The 21,531-nt window shown below is 43.7% G+C and overlaps 1 protein-coding gene across 1 annotated transcript in view; it reads right to left on the minus strand.

Annotated features, from left to right (window-relative positions):
* Positions 1 to 16,722, minus strand: part of PDE10A (phosphodiesterase 10A) — a 383,571-nt gene extending 366,849 nt beyond the window's left edge. The window contains exon 1 of the mRNA XM_054819188.1: positions 16,615 to 16,722. Within this exon, the coding sequence (XP_054675163.1) occupies positions 16,615 to 16,705 (91 nt within the window). The 5' untranslated portion in view covers positions 16,706 to 16,722. The remainder of the gene's footprint in view (positions 1 to 16,614) is intronic.
* Positions 16,723 to 21,531: the final 4,809 nt, after the last annotated feature.

The following is a 21,531-nucleotide window of genomic DNA, read 5'->3' on the forward strand; positions in this document are numbered from 1 at the left end:
AATCACAGGACAAAAAGTAAGAGACCTACACTTCAAAACTTTGACTGACTATACTTCCATTTCATAGATAAAAAAGGAAGAAGGGGCAATTTTAATGTTTGGGGCAAACCCCTCAAAACGCAGCCTTAGGACAGAGGGGTCTAAAAGACACCTGAAAGCTTTGGTTCCAGTTTGTAAAAGATAGGCCAGCCAAAACACAGAAGAAAAAGAGAAAGACCGCTTTGTTGTTAGAGTTCTCAAATGTTCTACTGAGTGTAGCACGCTGGACTTAGAAGAAGAAGAATCAAAAGCAAGGCTTAAGTACTTTTGGCATTTCAGGGAATGCTACAGTACCCCCAACCAGTGCAGAAGGTTACTGTTGCTCACAAAGGTGTTTAAACTCTATGAAAGACCTCTCCCGGTTAAATGTCACTTTAACCCACCCCTCTTCTCCTCAGATGCAGAGCAGAAGTCCACATCTACCCTTGGTACCAGAGAGACCCCTCAGTACCACGTGTGGCAATACTGCCGCATGGGAGCTTGCGCCAGTCCTGAAGAATTGCTGCAAATTCCTACCTGGAGATGGAACCAGAACATAAATCCCAGCATCTCAAATACTGAAAAGTCTCCAAATTCAGGATTAAACCACAGAGTTTCTGCTTAGCATAGAGTGGACTAAACCCACATCCGCTCCCAAAAAGGAACCAACTCAAGGTGGTTATTTTGTTGCTTTCTTCTCCGGATGATTAAGTTGGTGTGCACTTTAAGAAAGGCTTATCCAGAATCTAGCTTTACCTAAATATTCACTTTATTATCAGGGTTTTTTTGTTTTGATCTGTAAACTCTTTGAAGAAGGAACTGTTAGGTGAGTTCTGTTTGTACAGCACGTGGGATAATGGCACCTACCAGGGCTGTGACTTACAGCAAAGACTACAGGGTCCCAAGAAGATTTGGGAAAGGTGTCCACCTCCCTCTTTTGGGAAATAGAGCCACATCTGGGGAACCTCTGCAGGCAACTAAGTCATTTTATTATTGAATGAAAGAAAAACAGCCCACTGTGGAAACTGTCATTCAAAAGTCTGGGAACCATACACTTCCAGCAGAACTAGCAAGCAGCCTTTAGACATTACTGCAAAACGAGGAGATTTTAGGCAAGCAAAAACCTCAAGAAGTATAAGAGAGCTCTGCATATCAGATTTTGCTGAAAGCAAAGCCCCCAGAACTGACTGTCTGTCTTCAGTACATATAGCAAGTGCTATATGCAATGGCACAAGCAGACTCCAGGATAGAGAAACCTGTCTGCTCTGTGACCATCTGACCTCAGTGAAATTGGAGATCCCATTTCTTGCTTCTTTCATATTTCACACCACACAGCACCTCTCACCTAACTGTATCTGGTGCCTGCGCCCTAGTAGAAACTGAGACAGAAAACCTGTGCAAGTAACAAAGATATTAAAATTAATAGTGAAAAAATCATATGAGGACTGTTAGCAGCAAATGAAAGAAATATCATTCCATGATATTCTAGTTGGAGCCCCTCTAGGTGGGACTTTTTTTTAAGCTATTGTAATAAACATTCATTGTGAATTGTGCATAAGCCTGAAAGGACAGAGGTCTTCAAAAGGAGGTTCACCATAGAACACTATCAGCAAATGAAAGACGGTAGGACAGTAGGTAATCCCCAAATCCTGCCCTACCACTTCATTACTAGCAATGCCCCAAAAGCTTCCATTGACACACCGTGTACGTTTCCAATGCAAAAGGCTGGAATGGAACTATTTTAGTGGAGCAGATTGCTACAGGTGGAGAGATCATTTGTGAAGGCTGCTGCGAGAGCACGCTCTTTGGCTTCAACGTAAAAATTACAGGTGAGTGGGCCATACTGTTAGCAAGAAGCAGGGAAAACATTTGCCTTTTACTAATTTACTAAAAACTTCGCTCTCAGCTTTCTTTTTGTTGGAACACCATGGAAGCTGGCTGTCCTACCTAACACTTGGGTGTTCAGTGAGCCTGCCAGGAAACACCAGTTAGCATTTCTCAGGATGTCTTTGGTCTCTTCCTAGGATATAAGAAAGACCTAAATAACGTAAGCTGAGAAGCATCTGGTCTTTTCTTTTCCAATGCTGTCCTGCCATGAACCACTGACAGAACCTACCTCTTTGATCCCTACACACATATGAAAACATGAAGGTAAGAAAATCAATACGGGCCGTCTCTTCTCTTAAAGCAACCACTGCTCAGTGCTTTAATTGGTGAATAGTCATCCTCCAGCAGATCTTAGTGCTGGGAAATAGTTCTGGTAAACACAACAGAAGACATGTCTCAAATGTCCATTTGATTTAAAAACAAACAATCCTGTCCCCCCAAAATCCCTCCCTTCCCTTCCACCCCAAGGCGGTTCAAAGGATTTTCCAAGGGGAAGGGGTTATTTATACTAACTGCCTGTCGCTTAGACAAGAAACAGGAGAAGTCAGTAACCTTGATATAAAACATCTGTTCAAGCTACCATAAGATAGATGATCCACTATTGGAGGCAAAAAAACCTCCTCAGATGAGGGAAAAAAAAAAAGTTTGGGAAAACTCAAAAGCCAAACTTTCAAACAGTAATTGAGCCCCAGACTATTGTGAGGGTAGAACTGTCAAAAATCGAGAACATGGCTGCTTGCAACTCCTACTAAAGAAAGAAGCCCACTTGCAATAAAGATTATCCGGATAATTCACCTCCTGCGGTGAAAGGACTCTCACAACACACGTAAGGTGTTTGAAACTTGAAACTTCCATGAAAAGACAACAGAAGGCATTTGAACGCCATAGAAGTTTATTACAGAAAAGCATCTTCAAAATTTAAAAAATTTATTACATACTATATTCAAAAGTGAGTATTTCTTCCAATAACTGTTGCTTAGAGTCTGATGCCAGATTCAATTCAATCACCTTAAACATCACATCACGAATATTCATAGTAGGGCCTTCACCAGCTCAAGCAAGAGCGAGAACAGTGGATGACTGTTCGTCCCGCTCTCCCTTTCCCAAGCAGGGTCAATCTGCTGTTCTAGAGTAGTTGAGGAAAGCCCAATTGTACTGGCCAATGCAATATTTCTAACAATTTTCCCTGCGTAAGGATGTGGCTTAATATCATGTGCCATATTCTGTACATGCCAGCAAAGACAACATCGATTCCAGAAATAAAATTCTATTCCTACCTATACTCAAATTCAAAGTATTGCACTTAATAATTTAGGTTTGGAAAAGAAAGCTAAATATCAATATATTATCTAAAATTACCAATTTTAAGTCAGTTCTGATAGGCTGGTAGAAGTCAGCTTCTTAAAGAAGAAAAAAAAGATAAATCTACAGATTCCCGCAACTAAAAGTATCTCTTCTGGCAGGTAGAGAAGTTCTGACCTGCAGTTAACCAATACCAGTAGTCAAGCTGAGGAATTTTGGGGTAAGAAAGAAAAGGGCAAAAGCAGTTTTTCCACAGAGAGGTTTCAGACTTTGCAAGTACGGCAATTTTAAAATCTGACAATCTGACAAGATGGTGAATGTTCATGCTCTAGAGAGCAAGTTTGAGCAGAGCAGGGTAGATTTAGAAAGAGGACAGGGAAAGAGAAGAGTTTTTACCAGGATGAAAAAGCGTAAGAAAGCAAAATGAACAAAGATGGGTACAACTACAACAGCATGTAGGCAGCACAAAGACGCATTTGGGTTTGTTTGGCATTGCCTTGTTGTCTTCGCGCTCTTCAGCGATTAGCAAATTGTGAGAGACAATATCTGTTTTTACCAGTCTCACTGAGCTGATGAAACAGCTGAAGAAGTTCATAGCTTCTGACCTCAGCTGAAGGGCTGATCATGATACCAGAAGACCCATCATGTCTAGTCATCATTTAAATAAAAATAGGCAGAACTTTGTAAGACAAAACTTGACAGTTAAGGAACCAAAAGCTACTTACAAAAAACCCAAAACGAACAAAAAACAACAACAAACCCCACAAAATAATCCCACAAGCATATCCTGGTATTACTACTGTGTAGGTATATCATTATAAATATTAAAAAATTGTGCAGGACTTTAGTAATAACTTTTGGGGTTTTGCAAACACCATGCTCCAGACATATTCGATCTCTAGTAACTCTCAGTACCACAGCTGTAGAGTTCAACAGCACTGCTAACAGCACCAGCACGGCATTCCCTTTTATGCAAGGATCTAAGGTAGATGAGGAGTTACTTAATGTCTCTTATTATTTTCTAATAAAATGAGAAAGGTTAAGAGAATTACTGAAAAGCAGAGCTGTGCCAGCAGTTTCCAGTGATGACCTGACATGATTTTTCCTCCAACTGACATCCAAGTAGTTATGAAGTTTATATAGTCCAGCACTCATTTCAAAATGAACTTTCTGTACCATGTGGTACTCCAGAGACATCTGGAGCGTGGAAGAAAGTGGTTAAAGGAAAATCATTAGCTTATACATTATCATAGAACTTATTTACATTTTCTAAATTAAGCATAAACAATTGGAGAGGAGGAAAGCACAGATAGAGGCCTGCAAGAGAATCTGGAAGATGATTTTAGAGGGAAAAACTAAAAAGGAAGAATCCAACATGAAACACCAGAAATACAGTGAAGACAGCTGTAAAACAAAGTCACGGTATTCCCTGTTTGGAATCTTTTCCTGGATTTCCATTCTGAATAAATCTGTGTAAAAATCTTTATTGTAAGGAAGGAAATTAAATTTGTGTTCCAAGAGCCATACTGAAATGTCTCCCTGTTTTACCTAGCACCACAACCAGTAGCAAAAAGCTCCACTCAACAAATTCTGTCAAATAAAACTGTGTAATAAACTTATGCTACTATAGTTTTTGCAGTGTTCACCTCAGTAACACTTACCCAAGCCCATTATCTTTTGTAAATTCTCCTGCATGACACCCAAACTCCCTCCACTCCCCCACCCCACCCCCCAGAAATATTAAAAACCAAATCAAAACAAAAGAAATCAGCAAATCACTCTCCCTGATCGCCAGGTGGGTTTTGTTTCTTTTCCACTAGATTTAGTGGGCAGCAGAAAATAAGCAAAAAACCCCAACCATCCTAAAACAATACTCCCTGATGGTAAATAAAACGTGTCTCTAAATACCCTCAGCAAGGTGTTTTAATGAGCGAATGACCTTTTCTTTCCTCTTTTTTTTTTTTAAGAGAGAGACTTTTCACAGCAGAATAAAATACTAAGAACATTTAGGTTCTTTTAAAGAAAACTATTTTCAAACAGATAAAAGAAAGGAGGATCAAACAAGAAATTCTATATGTCTAATATCATTACTTTCAAAAATACTGACTTTTGGTTTTAGTAAAAAAAGATAGGATATTAAACTCAGTGAAGAAGAGTCACCCTCAAACAGTAACAGAGGTCATTACATCAAAGGTCATGAAACGCCACGTAAGGCACTACGTGGTTTGCCATGGCTATGAACATAGCACAACAAGGCGAGACATTTTTTTCTGAGCTTTATTAGCTTAGAGGTCTTGAAGCAAAACATTCTGGCCAAATCCTGCTTGAGTCTGTTTGACCTTGGGTATTTTTCTCTCACCTACATGCTCCATTCCATCCTGCCATTTGAACAGCAACGTTGTCGTAGAGCACAGATGCAGCCAGCTATCAGAGATGGGCATTTCTGAGGAAAAGCGAAATAGTAACAGAAAACTGTAAATAAAGGAGAAGATAGGTGCAAGCAGACAGCACTTCCTTGTGCATCCTTCCTGCTCTCCTTGCAGGCCTACCAGACAACATTCTCTGCCCTGTTTGCTGCTTCCCTTCTGTCAATCTCGTGGTTGTCTTCACAGGACTTGATAGTACTTCTGTGAGGTAAAGAAAAACACTTTGCTCAAAACTGGCTTGTTGGAGCAGTTAGACAGAGAAGAGATGAGTAGATAGAGGGACATAAAGAAGAGTTCAATGATTTAAAAAAAAAAGGAAAAAAAAAAAGAAAAAAAAAAAAAGAGACATTTAAAAAATACAGCCCTGTATGCGTGTACGAGATTTATTAGATTGCAGGCTCTTTGGAGCAGGGACCGTGCAAGACAAGGTGCTTATTCAGTGCTCAAGTACAAGCTTGCCATCAGCTGAGGCTGCCTTTGGACATGATCTCATTGTAAAAACATTACCCTTGATCACAGTGGTCCTTGAAAACTGCCTCCTGGCTAGTTGATCCTTATTACAGATTTCACAGTAGCTATTGGGTATATTTGCATCTGTGTCTTTAAAAAAACGGAGAGAGAGAGAGAAATACCTGGGGAGTTGCAGGGGGAGAAGTAAAAAAGCCCATCTGAACAGATGATCTTTACAGTCCCCCCCTCCTGCTGCTAGAAGCTTCCCACTCAGCTTCTGCTCCTATTTGTTCATCTTTCTCTGGCAAGAACTACTCTTAACTGTGTTAATTTTCCTTTTTGTGGGTTAATGTTGGGTAACGCGCTTGCAATTGCCCACAACTAATAGATTTCCAGTGATTGACTTTACTGCACTCCCGGCAGTAAGTAGGGCATATTTCTTGAACCAGGGTCATTTTAAGGGATTCCAGAAAGTACCTTCAGATATTTCATAGCTTCATTTAAACAGCTACTTTCTTGGTTCCATGCAGGATTTTGAGCAGGAGGACAGTATCTTCAAAGGGAGGTCACTATCCCCTAGAATATTAAGTGAGAACCATTTCAAGAGTTTGAACAAAGCATGAAGCATGACCTTTTTTCATTTATTTATTTAAGGCTAAACTTGGCAGATATGAATATATCCAACTGTAGTTAGACAGCCATGATCTCAGCCTCTGGCTGTGCAAAGACATCTTAAATCTGTAGGTTCTGTGCAGATCCAGGGGATTTTTGCCAAAATGTTTCCTGAATAAAATTAAATATTCCTTCATGTTAAGCTTTACATTTTTTTCTTCCTCCTTCCTTCATAGCCTATTATAATCCCGAATTAAAAATATATAATGCTTTAGGATTAGCAGTGCTTATTCTGCAGTTTCCCAGCCAAAAATGACTGCTATCTTTAATGATTTAAAAAAAAAAAAAAAAAAAAGGTTAGGTGTCACACATCTTCTGCCTTTAAAAACCAGTGAGGCACAGCCTACTCCTAATTACTCTCCATTTACCTGGGAGTGATACAAGGAGACAGTGAGAAGACACAGTCCTACCGAGGAAAATCTCGGGAGCACCCCAGGCCTGGGCTGCAGTCACCCAGATAAAGGATTATCTAGATGCTTTGGCCTTTCAGAGTGCAATAGAAACATTGTATACAGCATATATATGCGTATCAGTCTCCTCCCAGTAGTAATCCATGCCTGCCTTGGATTTAGCAGCTTCACATCTTCACGAAAAATCTTTTCCGAAGCTGCACGTGCAGCATTAGCAGAGGTGTACACGTAGCTTTCTTTGCAAGCACTAGCTACCACCGGTCAGGACTGCGGCTCTGTATTTCACAGAGTGGAGAGGAAAAGATGACTACCTGTAGCTTTCTCCCTACCTACGCAGGCTAACTACAGGGGGTCTCTCCTTCCCCCAGATGTGGCAGAGGAAGGTGTGTGGCTAGGTCACAGCTGACTTCCTGTGTAGTTTTAAATCTGTGGAGCTGTATGCTGGCATTGTTGATGTTCAGCTGTAGGCCTTTCATCTAGTCAAATGCTTGTGTATCACGTGCACCTTCAACTCCTTGCCTAAATCTCAGCATGTGGTTCTGGCACATGGCACTGAAATCCCAAGTATTTTCCAATTTGTTCATGCTAAGGTAAGCATATACAGTTTGAACATAACAGGCTATGCAAATCAAAGGACAAGTGGTACAATAATGACCAATGTTCAAATAGGACCTTCTGCAGAAAAGTATCCGGTTCTTAAGAATTAGCCTGTTTCAGTTACCATGACCAGAACCCAATGTGATCCACATGATTTGCCTCAAAACCCTACATGGGCCACAGCACTGTCTCCTGGAATCAGAAGTTTCACTGCAAGAAAATGCTGCAGTTCTTCACATACTGTAAAGAGAAGAAAACCAAACAAAAAAAATCCATCAACATCCCCAACACATTGAAGGCAAGGGTCTTGAGCTAACCAATGCAGAAATTGACCTGTGCAACATTTCTTGCATTTCTAAGAAGGTACTGAGCTTCATAAGAAACCAAGCCTTCCTTATGTTGAGGAAAAGCAGCAGAGCAGAGAGAACTGTCCACAGCTCACTCCACACAACTGAGAACACTCTTCATGCCCTGCAGGCACGTTCAGCTGTTAGTTCCCACTGCCCAGACGAGCCATGATGTGACTCTGTGAGTCCTTGTTTTGGTTTGGCCTTGAAAGAGACTAGAAGCACTCATCAGTCTTACACAGATGGCAAAAAACAGCTGAAAAGCAGGAGGAAGGCCACTTAATTGTTTCTTGACAGCCTGTAGATGTGAGTGCCCCTAGTCCCATTTCTGGCAAGGTCACACAAACTTGAAGCCACTTGTAACTTATTTAATTTTTTTTTTTTTCCCAAAAGACAGCCAAATAACTTGCATGGGCAGCTAAAACAGAGACCTACCATCTGATCTTACTCATTTGCAATCCTTAGTTACAAAACATAACATTAGAAAGTGATTAACAATATATAGAGAAGATCTGCAAAGCCTGAATAATAATTATAGACATCATAAGCTGTATCCATGAAAAAAGAAATATGACAGAAAAATAATGCAGGTGAATAAAGACTAAAAGTAAAAAATAAATCAGACTTTCCATGGGCAAGGTCTAGAAAGCTAACCTGGTCACAAACAGAACAGAACAGTCAATTTACTTATCTTACAGATATTAATTTGTTATGCTAACCTAACAGCTACATAAAAATTAAGACAACTGCATAAAAATTATTATGAAAAAGGACTGTTCTTAAAGATAATGTCGTTCTGACATTTAGCCTATGCTCTTGCAGAGGTTGCCTTCTCCTGGTGCTTCGACATCTTTGTTCTATTATTTTTCTGCTTTCATCTCTGAACTTAAGTAAGCCTTCCCTTGAAGGCTTTCCAAATGCAATCTGAGAATTATCTTTGTTTCCTCTCTCATTCCTTATAATTATCATTTCATACTGCTGTCATGTATGACGACTCCACCTCTGATCCGTATCCTACTGGTTTTCATTTTTAATTTTGCTGTAATATGTCTGGGTCCCACACTAACTGAAAGACCATGTAAGAATCAATCTATTACCAACTGCCCCTCAGCTGAGATATGGTACTCAACTAAAGCACAGTGTGGATGGCTTTAATACAGCTTGACACCCGAAATATAGCTGCTCATTCCACATGTTAGCAGACATACTAGGAATGAGCTTAGGAACACAAGCTCAATTGCCCAATGTGTGGGCACACCGTAAATGTCAACATTATTAGCCATCACACTGTGACTGAAGTGATAAACACACAAACCAACTGTATTCTAGCCCGTCAAACCCAGACAGCGTCCCTCTTCTCCTCCTCCAGCATAAAGCCACAACTGTTGCTCACTGAGTTGCCAAGGTTTCTGCATTATCACTAGTAACTTAAAAACAGGATTACAACAAAATAGCACAAAAAACTTTAAGGCCACAGGGTGAAAATGCAAAGCAACTTTATTAATAAACAAGTGCTTCATTAGAGATGATTAGAGTCTCTGGTTTTGCATATTAACACCACAACGCCTTTGAAAAAGAAATGCATCTGCATTTTCATGTCACTTGGCTTGTGCCATTCTCCTCCTTTCCCATACAGAAGCACTGGACTCAGATGAGGTCAGAAACCATGGCAAGGTGGTACCATCGATAAAATGCAGCCTCCTGCCAACCCTGTGTGATCAGGTGAATGTGGACACCATAACAGGGAGACAGGGACCCTCCCCTCATACCTTTCATAGTAAGGGTAGAGACGCATCCCTTGGCTGACCACATAGGGAAGCAGCTTCATTTCTTTATTTCATTACAGAAGGAGGAGTGTGGCTAGGGAAAACAAACTACACAACGCATTGTTAATAAATCCAGGAGATTCACACAGATACGCATTCTACCAGAAATTAAAGGAAACCTGCAAAGTTTTTACATTTTCAATTTCACTTCCTTTATAACCCTCTCACCTTTACAGCTGTCCTCCCAATTTAGCTTTTTCTGCAAGTTTTAGAAGGCATCCTAAAACAAGAGCCTTTCTTTGTCAGCCAGGGTCTCCCTTACCAAGGCAGCTCCCCTACAAGTCAGGGGAGCACCTGAGGCCAAAGACTAGTCCTAGCCCCCTCTGGGAGGCCACTCGGGCTCATTGTGCGGTCAGGAGGACATCTCCATTGAAGATCTTTGTCAGAGCCACTCTCTCCCCATTGACTCTCTAGGTAGGGAGACAGCAACCACCAGGTGTGGACTCAGCCAAGCTGACTCCATTTAACAGCAGTTGCTACCTTGAGTTAAAACTTACTGGTAGACTGGAGGATCACTGCAGGCTGGGGGCAGCCAGAAGGATGTACTCACAGCCAAATGGAAATGGGGCTACAGCACCATCATGGCAGTACCTAGCCTACAACTTCATGGAGCTCAAAGCAGAGTCTCAAATAGTTATCACTATTTGGGGGTTGGAACTAGATGATCTTTCAGGTCCGTTCCAACCCAAACCATTCTATGATGACATAGTTTCAAGAGATGCTTTTCCTGGAAAGGCTGGTTACTTAACCAAAGTCCCATTTTGAAAAGTCACTCAGGAGACTTCTCCACTGCTTTTCGCTAAAATTTCAATTCCTGACTCACTAGGCATTTTTATAGCATTACCATACACGCTACATGACCAGCATAGCTGAAATATCTAAGTGCCCACAAATAATTAAAAAGTCATCTCCATTTTAAAAATGTTTGGATAAATTTATTTATAGGGCAAGTCAGTAATGCACCCAAAGTCACACTTTCCAACCAAAGCAACTATGTCAAGTACTTAAAATATCATCCTTTTCCCTATGGCTCTGCCTCATGACGTCAGTTGGGACAGCTCTTTTTTCCCCTAGCATGCAGATAGTGACCTCACGTCTTGCTAGCAGCAGCTTAAGATCAAGCTGTACTAGGCAGTACTGCACTGCTGGACAGAAAAGTCCTCTCCAACGTGGAAATACCAACTCAGCAAAACGCTCAAGCGTTAGCCTTTGTATTTTACTTCAAACAAGGCTCATAAAATTATATCTAGGCACACACTAACATACCTTTCTGAAACAAATGGGAACAGAAAAGCTCCTCAACAGTCTTTATGAGACAATGGATGGTAAAGCAAGTCAGCAACAACACCTGAGGAAGATATTTTTTCCAGGGAGTGCTTACAACGCTATTTCACAGCATATATACCTTGTTCCTGCTCTGTCTTCCCAAACATTTTGAGTTCTCCTGAGAATACACATAAATTGAAGTGGGTTTGTAAAACTATCTTCCTTTTCAGCATGTTGAATTCGATCCTCTGACACCAAAAGTTAGACCCGATCTATCGTTCACAGATCTGGAAGGCAGACCCTTGGCTGTCTCAGGAGAAAGAGATCAAAAATCAAACACAGGAAACTATCAGTAACCATTGGGCTAATCAGCTTTGGAAAGCACAGTTCCTTTTCCATTAATAAAGCCCTTAAAAAACTGTTGCTGTATTTCTCTTTTTTTTTTCTTTTGGTGACACAAACTTTTTCCTCTGAACAGAATCGAAAGGATCACCTTTTTCTGTGCTATTACAGTATCAGTGCAAACCCCAAGCTGTACAATAATTCCCTTCTGTTTCCCGTGCCCTCATAAAGGCATAAGCCTCTGTTGCTAACCTCCTTAACTCTGAGTAGCCAGAACTTCCAGCGTGGGATCCAGAGACAGAGAGGGCTTCTTTCTTTCAGGGATCAGAAGCCAAGTGGAAAGACAAGAATGGCCAGGACACAAAGGATGGAGAAAAGTAAGTACAGGGGAAACTGAAGCCTCAAATCACACACAGAAGGGAAGAACTGTTTTGCTTTTCCACCTGTATCAGAGAAACATGAAGATCAACAACAGTGTGCAGAGCTCAAAGGAATCCCAATAGTCACTTGCATGATAAAACAACAAATGGAGTAAAGACTGTAACTTTAATTGTATTGATGAATACTGAGCATGGGGGGAAAACTGTAATTCAGAAGTTGAGTTCAATTCTGATTTCCATTACATCAGTGTAAGCCTTGAATAACAGGGCACAACTTGGTTTCCTGTGTCTGATGATCCCAAACTCAGATTTAATGATAATAACTTAATACCAAAGTTCAAGACAAACGTGAATGCTAAGCACTCACACAAATCATCTAGTGTTAGTCAGAGAGAATAGTTTAGTAAAAACTGCTACCCCTAGTAATTACCAGGGAAGTATCCTTTGCGTAGAAGTGACCCTCAAGAGGGCTTTGGTTAATAATAACTAAGACCTTCAAAATCCTGCAAACACCTCCTTATGCACATGATTAACTTTTATGCACGTTGACAATCCCATTGACTTCAAAGAAAGTAACCACATCTTAAAAGTTACTCTTGGGCAGATAGGAGTTCAGCTTTGCCTCTGGAAGAGTTTTGCAACAGTTCTCTCTTTAGAGACTGATTTTGTAAAGCGCAGAAAACTCTCAACTGTCACTCATATTTGTGACGATGGAGACCATTCAGCACTCTGAACAACTGGACCACAGGGGAGGTAGAAGAAGAAAAATGCATTTATTTATCTTCATACACAATCCAAATAGAGAAAGAGCAGCCTAATGAGAATTTAGAGATTTTTTCCTTCCCTGAATCCATCATGCTCAAAAAAAATCTCTCCAAGAAAATTTCCAAAATATTGCGTTATACTATATCCAGGAACTGCTGGATAATTGTGAGCAGCATTACTGAATAATTTAGGCACAACGTCATATTGCATTTGGTCCTGAGAAATGTCCACATTTTATTTGTTTGGTTTGAAACCAACACCTTCCATTTTTACATCTTCCACACTAGCTTTCAACAGATTCACAGAAAACAGCAATTCACAGAAAACAGGATCCTTCTTCAATTTTCTTTTGTGCTACAATTTTGAGAAAAAGGGTTATCACCAGAAGGGAAGACCTCTACTTCAAATGCAGCTGCAAAATATCTTTGGTCAAAATATCCGGTCAAAAGGCAGGAGCCATCTGCTGAAATACAGTTGTCTACACCCATGCTAGATGTTTGGACTACCTTTACATTCAACTGGCAGAAACGACACTTCTCAGATCTGATTCTGCTGACTAAATGTAGACTTCCCCTTCAGGAAGGGATGAATTGCTCCCTAGAAATGTTCTGCTTCCTGACAATAAAGGGAGTCCAGAGAGCTGTGCTTCAGCAGACAAACCCCACCTTCTCCATGCTGGGTGTCACCCTAAATGACTGCATCTGGTTTCTCCACTAGGACCCTATCTGCTTTGCTGGAGTTTCTGCCACTTAGGCTGGTACAAGAAAACCAGCGGAGTTAGCCCAGGCTCTGTGCACAGTCAATGGAAAGAGAGGGGCACCTCTGAGGCAATGCAGCTCACGTCAAAATCTGAACTCTCCCCAGGAATGCCACTGTGTCTCCACAGATTATGGGAATAAGCCTTAGAAGCCCACCTCTTCATGAGGTGAAGCAGTGAAGTGCCTTGAGTTAGACAGACAGGTTCAGGCTCTCATGGTTGAGAAGGTGGGAGATGCCGAGTACTCTCATCCCTTGTCTCCTCTCCACACCAGCAAGGCTTGAAACGCATAGCGTCAGACCCCAGAATAAAAGGCAAAGTTACAGTATGGATTACGGAGTCCTTCATAAACTACTTTGAAGGAGAGTAAAAACAAAACCACACCAGGGAAGTTTGAAAAATCTGTATCGTGGCCTACATAGTGCCTGTCCACCCACAGCTTTGCCAAGTGAGGATAAACAAGAGCTGAATGAAACTCCGCAAGCGCACACTTCAGTTGGCCAAATATCCAACACAGTCTGGAGCAGCTAAGAATTAGTCTGCATTCTCTTAAGATTTAAAAGCAGAAGTGCAGACCCTCAAAAGGGTCCAAGATTCGTCTGTTAGCAGTGCACGCCCTCAGCTGACCAGGTGACACAGAGAGGTAAGATGGCAGACCTGGATCCAGGCTCTCGCGCACTCACGCTTCTGTCACTGAAAGAAGTCACCTCGTTAGCCGAGGACAGCAGGGCTTCTGCACTCGACTTCTGCAGGAACACAGGATTTGGCAGCCTCCAGAAATCTGAGCTCTCTATTTTTCTTCCCTTCGTTTACTAATGCCCATTTCCCCTTCCCCGCCTCCCTGCTCCCAACGCACACACGTTTTAACGCTAAAACCCAGGAGTTACATGGCTTTTCCATACTTCTGGGCAAATATTACACACTCTCCCTCCAAACTAGCAAGTATGGCTTCTCCACAGAGGTAGTAAACCTGCTGTAAGAGCACAGTGCTTCATAGTGAAATAGTTCAGATTAATCCAAAAAATTACCTGCACATCTCATGCCTTAAGAAAGCTTCACAGCCACCATCTCACACAAAAATACACTGCCTACAACATTGTGATACATTGCACATTCTTAATGGTTTCTACAGTTACATAGTCACAGACAACGTAATTAACAAGCAACATTCCTTCCTCTAAAAGAGGAGGGAGAAAATAAACAGAATAAAAGTTCACAAAAATAAATTTGAGTTCAGAAATAAAACTACATTCTTAATTTAATTTCATCATTTACTGTGTCAAAGATGACACAAGCCTGGATTACCTAGGTGCAAGCACAGGTTTTCAATCACTTTGATTTACAAAATACCTCATGTCCCCTTAGGGGGAAAATTATACCTTATTTACTCTCTTTAAATACACATCAATGCTTTATTAAATATTTTTTCACTGTCCATTTCATTTGTTTTGTACACACTGAAATCAAGAAAAAACAATAAAATCAATCCTGTTTTAAAGTTATATCTTGTTCTTTGTTACATAACCAGAAGTGTTATAGGAAATATTGTTGTGGAGTTAAAAAAAAAAAATTAAAAAAGAAAACCAAGCACACATCACTGCATCATAATAATGTGTAAGGTGCTTCTACACCCACTATTGGCATACATTTGAATTAAAATTACATGTAATCTATAGCCAACATTCAGGTCTATGCTGAATGCCCTTTCTGTGTTTAACCTCCTCCATTGCTGACAAAGAGGTAAGATTTTCCAGGTTAGCAACAGCAAAATTCCACATTGCAAAAACATTGAATTCTGTCATGTAAATAAAGTCATTCACAGGGTCTGAAAATGTCCCTCCCATGTCAAGACTGGTCTTAAGCAGAGAAATGATAAGAAAATATGAACATGGATCTTATTTTTTCTTGTGGGAGAGCCAAGCAATTTAAAACCAACAACCACATAAACCCTAAACCATATCTTTTGAGAGAGATGGTGAATCACTACCAGTGCTCCTTTCTAATGAAACCAGAAGAGCACACCAGCCACTGTGCTGGAGACATTTCCTTGCAAAAAGCAAAAAAATCCATGGTGGCGAGTGAATTTCATGATCTGGGTGACTTGTGGCATTATGATCCTTTACATCCTTTACAAAAAGGGCCACAGACTCCATGTTGGAGAACACATTCATTCCATCCCTCTCTGCTCTGTGTTCACCTGCCCGGGCAAAAGCACCGCGTTTCTGAATCTGAGCAGGCACAGAGACATATTCACATCGTCATCTGAACCCACCACACACCCACCATCTCCCACCGTAGCCTCCAGAGCCATTCGCAACAGCCTGAAACACTGCTCTGAATCCAACCAGTATTTTCCTCTCCTCTCTGCATTACAGCCACAAGCCCAGAGCCCTGTAGCTCAGCTTGGTTCATCCGGGCCCACTTAGTTAAAATAAACACAAAGGAAGGGAACCCACTGGGCTTGCTGAACAACAAGAAGAAATTCGGCTGCAGAACTCCCTCACACTTGTGTGCATAGCTGGTTTTACACCACTCGGCTGCTACATTGATATTATCTTGTCAAAAAGTACAGAGCAGCTTTCACCACAAATACTTGGAGCTTGAAAATTACAGCAAAGCACCAAGGCTGGGGAAAAACCAACTTTAGCTGGATGCAAAGTGCGTTGCAAGCGCAGCGTTTGAAGCCTCAACATGACGCAACCAAAACCGTACCAGGGACGGGGGCTGCTGAAGAAAACTGGACCCACGCAAAACCACAATGTATATATTAGGTGCCTATAGCTCATTTGCTGCCCAAGCTAGGAGCGCCCTGCAAACAGAGATTTACACAAGCTACAAATCAATGAGGTAGTGTGGCTATGCCCATACCAGTGACAAACTGCAGTGGGGAAGGCAGCCTGGACCGCTCAGCAGACCCACCACCCTCCTCAACCACCCTCCCGCACCCCCTTCCCCTTGCTCCCCTTAACCCTTCCCCTCTGAGAAGTTCAGTGTCGGTGCGGCGGGAACAGCTCTGCAGTTTCAAGCCCGGTGGTGGGAGCAGCCTGGCCTAAACGCCAAAGTCACCCCGGTGTCGGTGGGCTGCGGGAGGCCAGCCAGGCTGACGCGCCCCTGCGGTGGGCTCCCGGCTGCCAACCGCCCGGCCACCTGCAGGCCTCCGCCGCCCTACCTTGCTCCTCGCCGGCCCCAAAGCAGGCTCTGGGGTCCTCGGGGGGGAGCCGGGCTCCGCCACCCTCCAGGGCTTTGCGTTTCTTCGACATCTGGTCGGTGTTTGGGAGTTGAGTTTCTCCTCTCTCTCTCCCGGGAGATGAGTGTATGTGGAGAGAGAGGGAGAGTGTGAGGGAGAGAGACACAGGGAGGGAGAGAGAGAGATTGAAAGAAATCGCTGCTTAAAGAGAGGGGAAGAGACTTTGGAGTGGCTGGAGAGCAAGTAGGAGGCAGGGACTAAGTGGAGAAATCCTACAAATCACAATCCCATCAATTCAGCCCCACGTCTAAAGGGGCTGTTGAGGTCTCCCCCTTCCTTGCTCATTCATCCGAGTGTGTGAGTGAAAATTAAAGAGAGAGGCAATAGTCCTCTGTTGTTTTTCCAAATGTTAGCGGGTGGTGCTTTTTTTTATTGGGGGAGGGGGGAGGGAAGAAGGAGGGAGCTGATTGATATTATTTTCCCCTGTTGGGATTCCTTCTGGTTAAAAAAAGAAAAGAAGAAAAAAAAAAAAGTAAAAGCTGAATGGATGGGGGGGTGGAGAGCGGGGGGGGGGGGGGGGGAGCGATGAGAGGATTAAAAAGAAAACCAGGAGCAGAGGAGGAGGGATGACAGGAGTCTGCAGGTGCAGGGAGGCTAAATTCCCTGCAGGGGTCATGTGCTCTGGGAGCCGGGGATCCTCGGTTCCCCGGAGGCTGCCGCGGCTGGGCGAGGGGCCGGCGGTGCCGGCTAGGGGCGCGGCGCGGCCCGCGGGGGCGGCTCGGCGGGGGCTGCGGCCACCCCGCCCGGTACCTGCGGGAGCGGCGGCGGAGCGGTGCTGCTGGGCTCCGCAGCCGGCTGGGAATATTCACGCATAACTCGCACCTTGCAAACTCCGCCGTGAAGTCAGTACCCCCGCAGCCGGTCGGTCTTTTTCGCTCCTTCTGTAACCCTTTCAGTCCTGGGTACAAGATGTGCCGCTCCCCCGGGAGTCCCCTCTCGTCCCCCCACCCCGCCACCTGCCCCCTTTCCTGGCGGATTTCAAGGCTCGCTAGTGGGTATTTATTCGCGGGGGGGGGGGGGGCGAGGACACAACTTACCCTCCAAACTATGCACAAGCTCGTCTCTGCTTTCCCCTTCAGATCAACTTTAAGAGCAGATTCTCAGTCCGGGAGGCAAAGAGGCAGGGGAGGAGAGGGGAAATGGTTTAGGAATAGCGGCTGCCAAGTGGGTGAAGTTCAGGGCACAATCCTGGCTCTTCCACGCTCCAGCAGCCCAGCATCTTCCCGGGGTCTGGAGAACAAGGTGTTCAACAAGTCTTCCTTGTTACCCGAAATTGATTGATGATGGCTTTCCCGCCGGGCTGTATTTAACAAAACGATGCAGAGAGCTACTCTGACGAACAGGAAATTTGAGAGGAGCTTGCAATATAGCTGCAGCTTTAATTTATCTATTTCTGTCTCTCTATATACATACGTACAAACACACATACACATGCACACCTGTGTATGTGTGCATGTATATATAAATAAAAAGATATAACTCTATCAATACAGTGTTGTGTCCACAGGATCTTAGAAAAGGCTGCCTGTCGGCTGCGTGGAAGTTAAAGAGTTTTTCTTAAGCAAAAGGGGCTGATGCTTGGACACATCTCACGTCCAACAGGAGGCAATGACGTCTGTAGCTTCATTGCTATAACAGCACCAAGGCTGCAATTGCCATTCACTGAAATGATAAGGGGCGCTCAGACGTAAGCAGTCTGGACCTCTAGCAAGAGACTGAAGCGAAGATGATTTTTCCCCTCCCAAAACAAATAATAATGCTAAAAAACACCTAAGGAAAGAGACGGGGGAGCAGGGAAAGGAATCTAGGTCTTGCAGTCACACGCTTCTGCAACATGATCCTCTAGCTCCAGAAACATTTATTTTTTGCAGCTGACTAGACTTTGGGAAATTTCAATGTATTATGATTGCTCGGGCGGGGGGAGGGGAGGCATTTTTTTTTTCTTAATTATTTCTATCTTCAAGCAGGCATTGATGAAAGCCGGGTAAAAGAGCCCTCCCCCCATCTTTCCAAATATATTTAGGCACGGGTACATACTGAAGTGTTTCTGGTCTATGGCTACATGTTCTTAAGTAGCAATTTCTTGCTGTATAGGCTGCAACGATTTTTTTTTTTTTTTTTTTTTTTGCAGCACTGGAAGGTGCTTACAAAGAAAAGAGGGGGGAAAAAACAAGCCGATGCCAAGCAGTCGGCTCCTTTCCATGTGGGGTCACACTCCCATTGCCACGATTTTGACTGCATATGGGGACCGCTGTCGCGCTGCCGAGCCGCGGCGGGGGCGGCGGCGGGGGTTGCTGGGCGCGGGGGCTGGCCGCACCTCAGGGCTGCCAATCCCCGCGGGCGCTGCAAACGCCGCGGCGGCGGGGGGGGGCCTTCCCCGCCCTCCCGTGAGCCGCTGTCCTAGAAATGACAGCCCGGGTGTTAAATAACCCCGCCGCCGCCTGCCAGCAGCACGCGGCTCCCGGGCGGCAGCGGGCACGCCGGCGCCGCGCTCCCGTTGCGGGCAGCGCGCCCGGCCCCGCCGCGGGGGAGGGCAGCGCCTCTCCCGGCTGCTCCGGCCCACGCGTGTCCGCGCTGCCACTGCGGTGCCTCCGGGCAGGGCCGAAGCCGGGCGGGGAGAAAACCGAGTAGCCCCTTCTCCGCGCCTTGCCTCCGCCGGAGGGGGGGCCGGGGGCGACGGCAGGGAAGGTCCTCGGGGATCCCAGTCCAGCTGGGTGCCTTCGTTCTGCCATGCGGGGGTCTGCGGTGCTGGGTGGCTGAGGCAGACATCCCCAACCCGCTGGTGTGGCCGGGTCTGGTTTTTGGGGTGCCCCGTGAATGCTGCTTGCTGCTTTCTCCTCATCCCCAGCCCCATGCTTGGGGTCCACATTCTTCCCTCTGCGTCCTGCCGGGTCTGGGGCACGGCTTGTCGGGCCTCCAAATAACTACATGCAGTAAGTGGCCACTTGCCCAAAACGTTAAGCCAGTTCTTTGCTGGAACGATTTTAGATACCAGTGATGTAAGTGGTGTCACTGCAAGCCCAAATCAGGTTCCCTGTCTGCTGGAAGCACTCACAAGGTGCTGGGTTTTTTCTCTTTTCAAAGTTTTATCTCTGTGAGAAGGAAGGGACAGCAAACAAGAGTGCCAAGCAGGGAGAGGAGGCATGAAGACACTCTTGCGAGCATGGATGTTAAATTTGGCATTCATGGTGGCCTTTGATATATCTGTTATGATAAACTCCCACACAAGGCTTTGGTGAGATTTGGCTACGTAATACAAGAGGAGATTTTCAAATCATCAGCAGGAGATGCTTGTTTTCTTACACAGTCTGATTTAGCAAGGTGTTTATTTCTGCGAATGATCTGTGGAGTGTTCAGGAGCTAGTAGCACATCCCTTTCCTTCAGAGAGATACCCTAAAAAATTTACAGAGACCAGGACTGGATGTATTTGTCAAGCTTTAGGGGCAATGCTATGTTATCTGTCATTTGATCTTAAGTACTACATTTCTAAATGTATTTTTTCACCCATTCAGCACACAGAACTCACAATATAAGTATCACAATATAAGACATTGTATTATCCCACATCTGCGTTTTAGGAATTTCCCATCAAGATCTGCCTTTACGCAAGAGTTTCCACTGAATTATTACCGTGCTGATGGATCATGTTTTTATTACAGTATCATGGAAATCAGGGATGGAAACATGGAATAGATCCCTCCTTTTCTGGGGGGGAGGATATGGGGTGAACAGGATAATTCCATAAACAATGATATCTGAGGCTGTACCAAGCCAAACTTTAAGTCTAACTTCCTTCGGGATTTTATTCCATCCTCTCTATTAGATGTAGCCAAAGGAAAGCTTTCCATCCAGCTCCTCCTAAGCACTCTTTTTCACCTTTCTTCCCACTACAAACAAGATCTGGACCATCTGAAAGAGCTACCTTCTCCATAGTTGAACTCTTTGACATGTACAACAGGAGAGAAGGAGGAAGAGAAAAAGGGAAGGCAGTATCAGTTTCCATGTTCTGCATCAGCATTGGCTTTCTTTACTCACAATCTAGAAGGGATTCTGTAAATCAGATCATTTAGGGACAGTCTCAGAGGGAAACAGAAGGGGAAAAGATGGCATGTTGCTGCATGACTGGATACGGCCCAGAGGAGGAAAGCAAAAAGGAAGCTTTTGGAGGAGAGAGTAGTACTGGTCTGAAATAATTTGCCAGTGTTTGGGGTTTCTTGGTGTATCACCATTATTTACCTATCTTCTTTTTATGTAAGATTCTAGTACTTGTCCCTCCCGCCTTCCATCTCTGCCTGGCACTGTGATTAGCTATCACTCAGATAGGCCTCAAGGGAAAAAGTCTAATATGGTACATAAGAGCTCTGCTATTAGTTTCTTTTTAACACCCTGAAAAGTAACTAATTTCCATGCTATTACTCATTGAAATGCTACCCACTTTCAGTGACCTCCGTAACTTCTTTTGGATAGAATTACATGAACTGTTTTCTTTTGGTGGACTTATGTCACCAAACTTAAGCAAGTGGCATTCGGTACACCAAGTCTGAAGTCTCTTCATTAGAAGAGAAGAAGGTCCTGATCTAAAACTTGTGAAGGTAAACAGGAATCCTTACATCACAGTTGGTGATCCCTCGCTTTGGAATTCCAAAAGTAGGCCTTGGGGACCTGGAGTGGAGGCCCTACCGAACATAGTTGTACTCAGAGATAGACTCGAAGTGTTTTCAGGCTTATGGATTTGGACTGGGTATTTGTCTCACATGAGTCAATAAATGAAATCATCAGGCAAAAGACCTTCAATAAATATAGCTCAGTTTGCAAACACTTTACTTTTTGCTTTATTT

Source organism: Grus americana, chromosome 3 (genome assembly GCF_028858705.1).
Source record: "Grus americana isolate bGruAme1 chromosome 3, bGruAme1.mat, whole genome shotgun sequence".
NCBI classification, from domain to species: Eukaryota; Metazoa; Chordata; class Aves; order Gruiformes; family Gruidae; genus Grus; species Grus americana.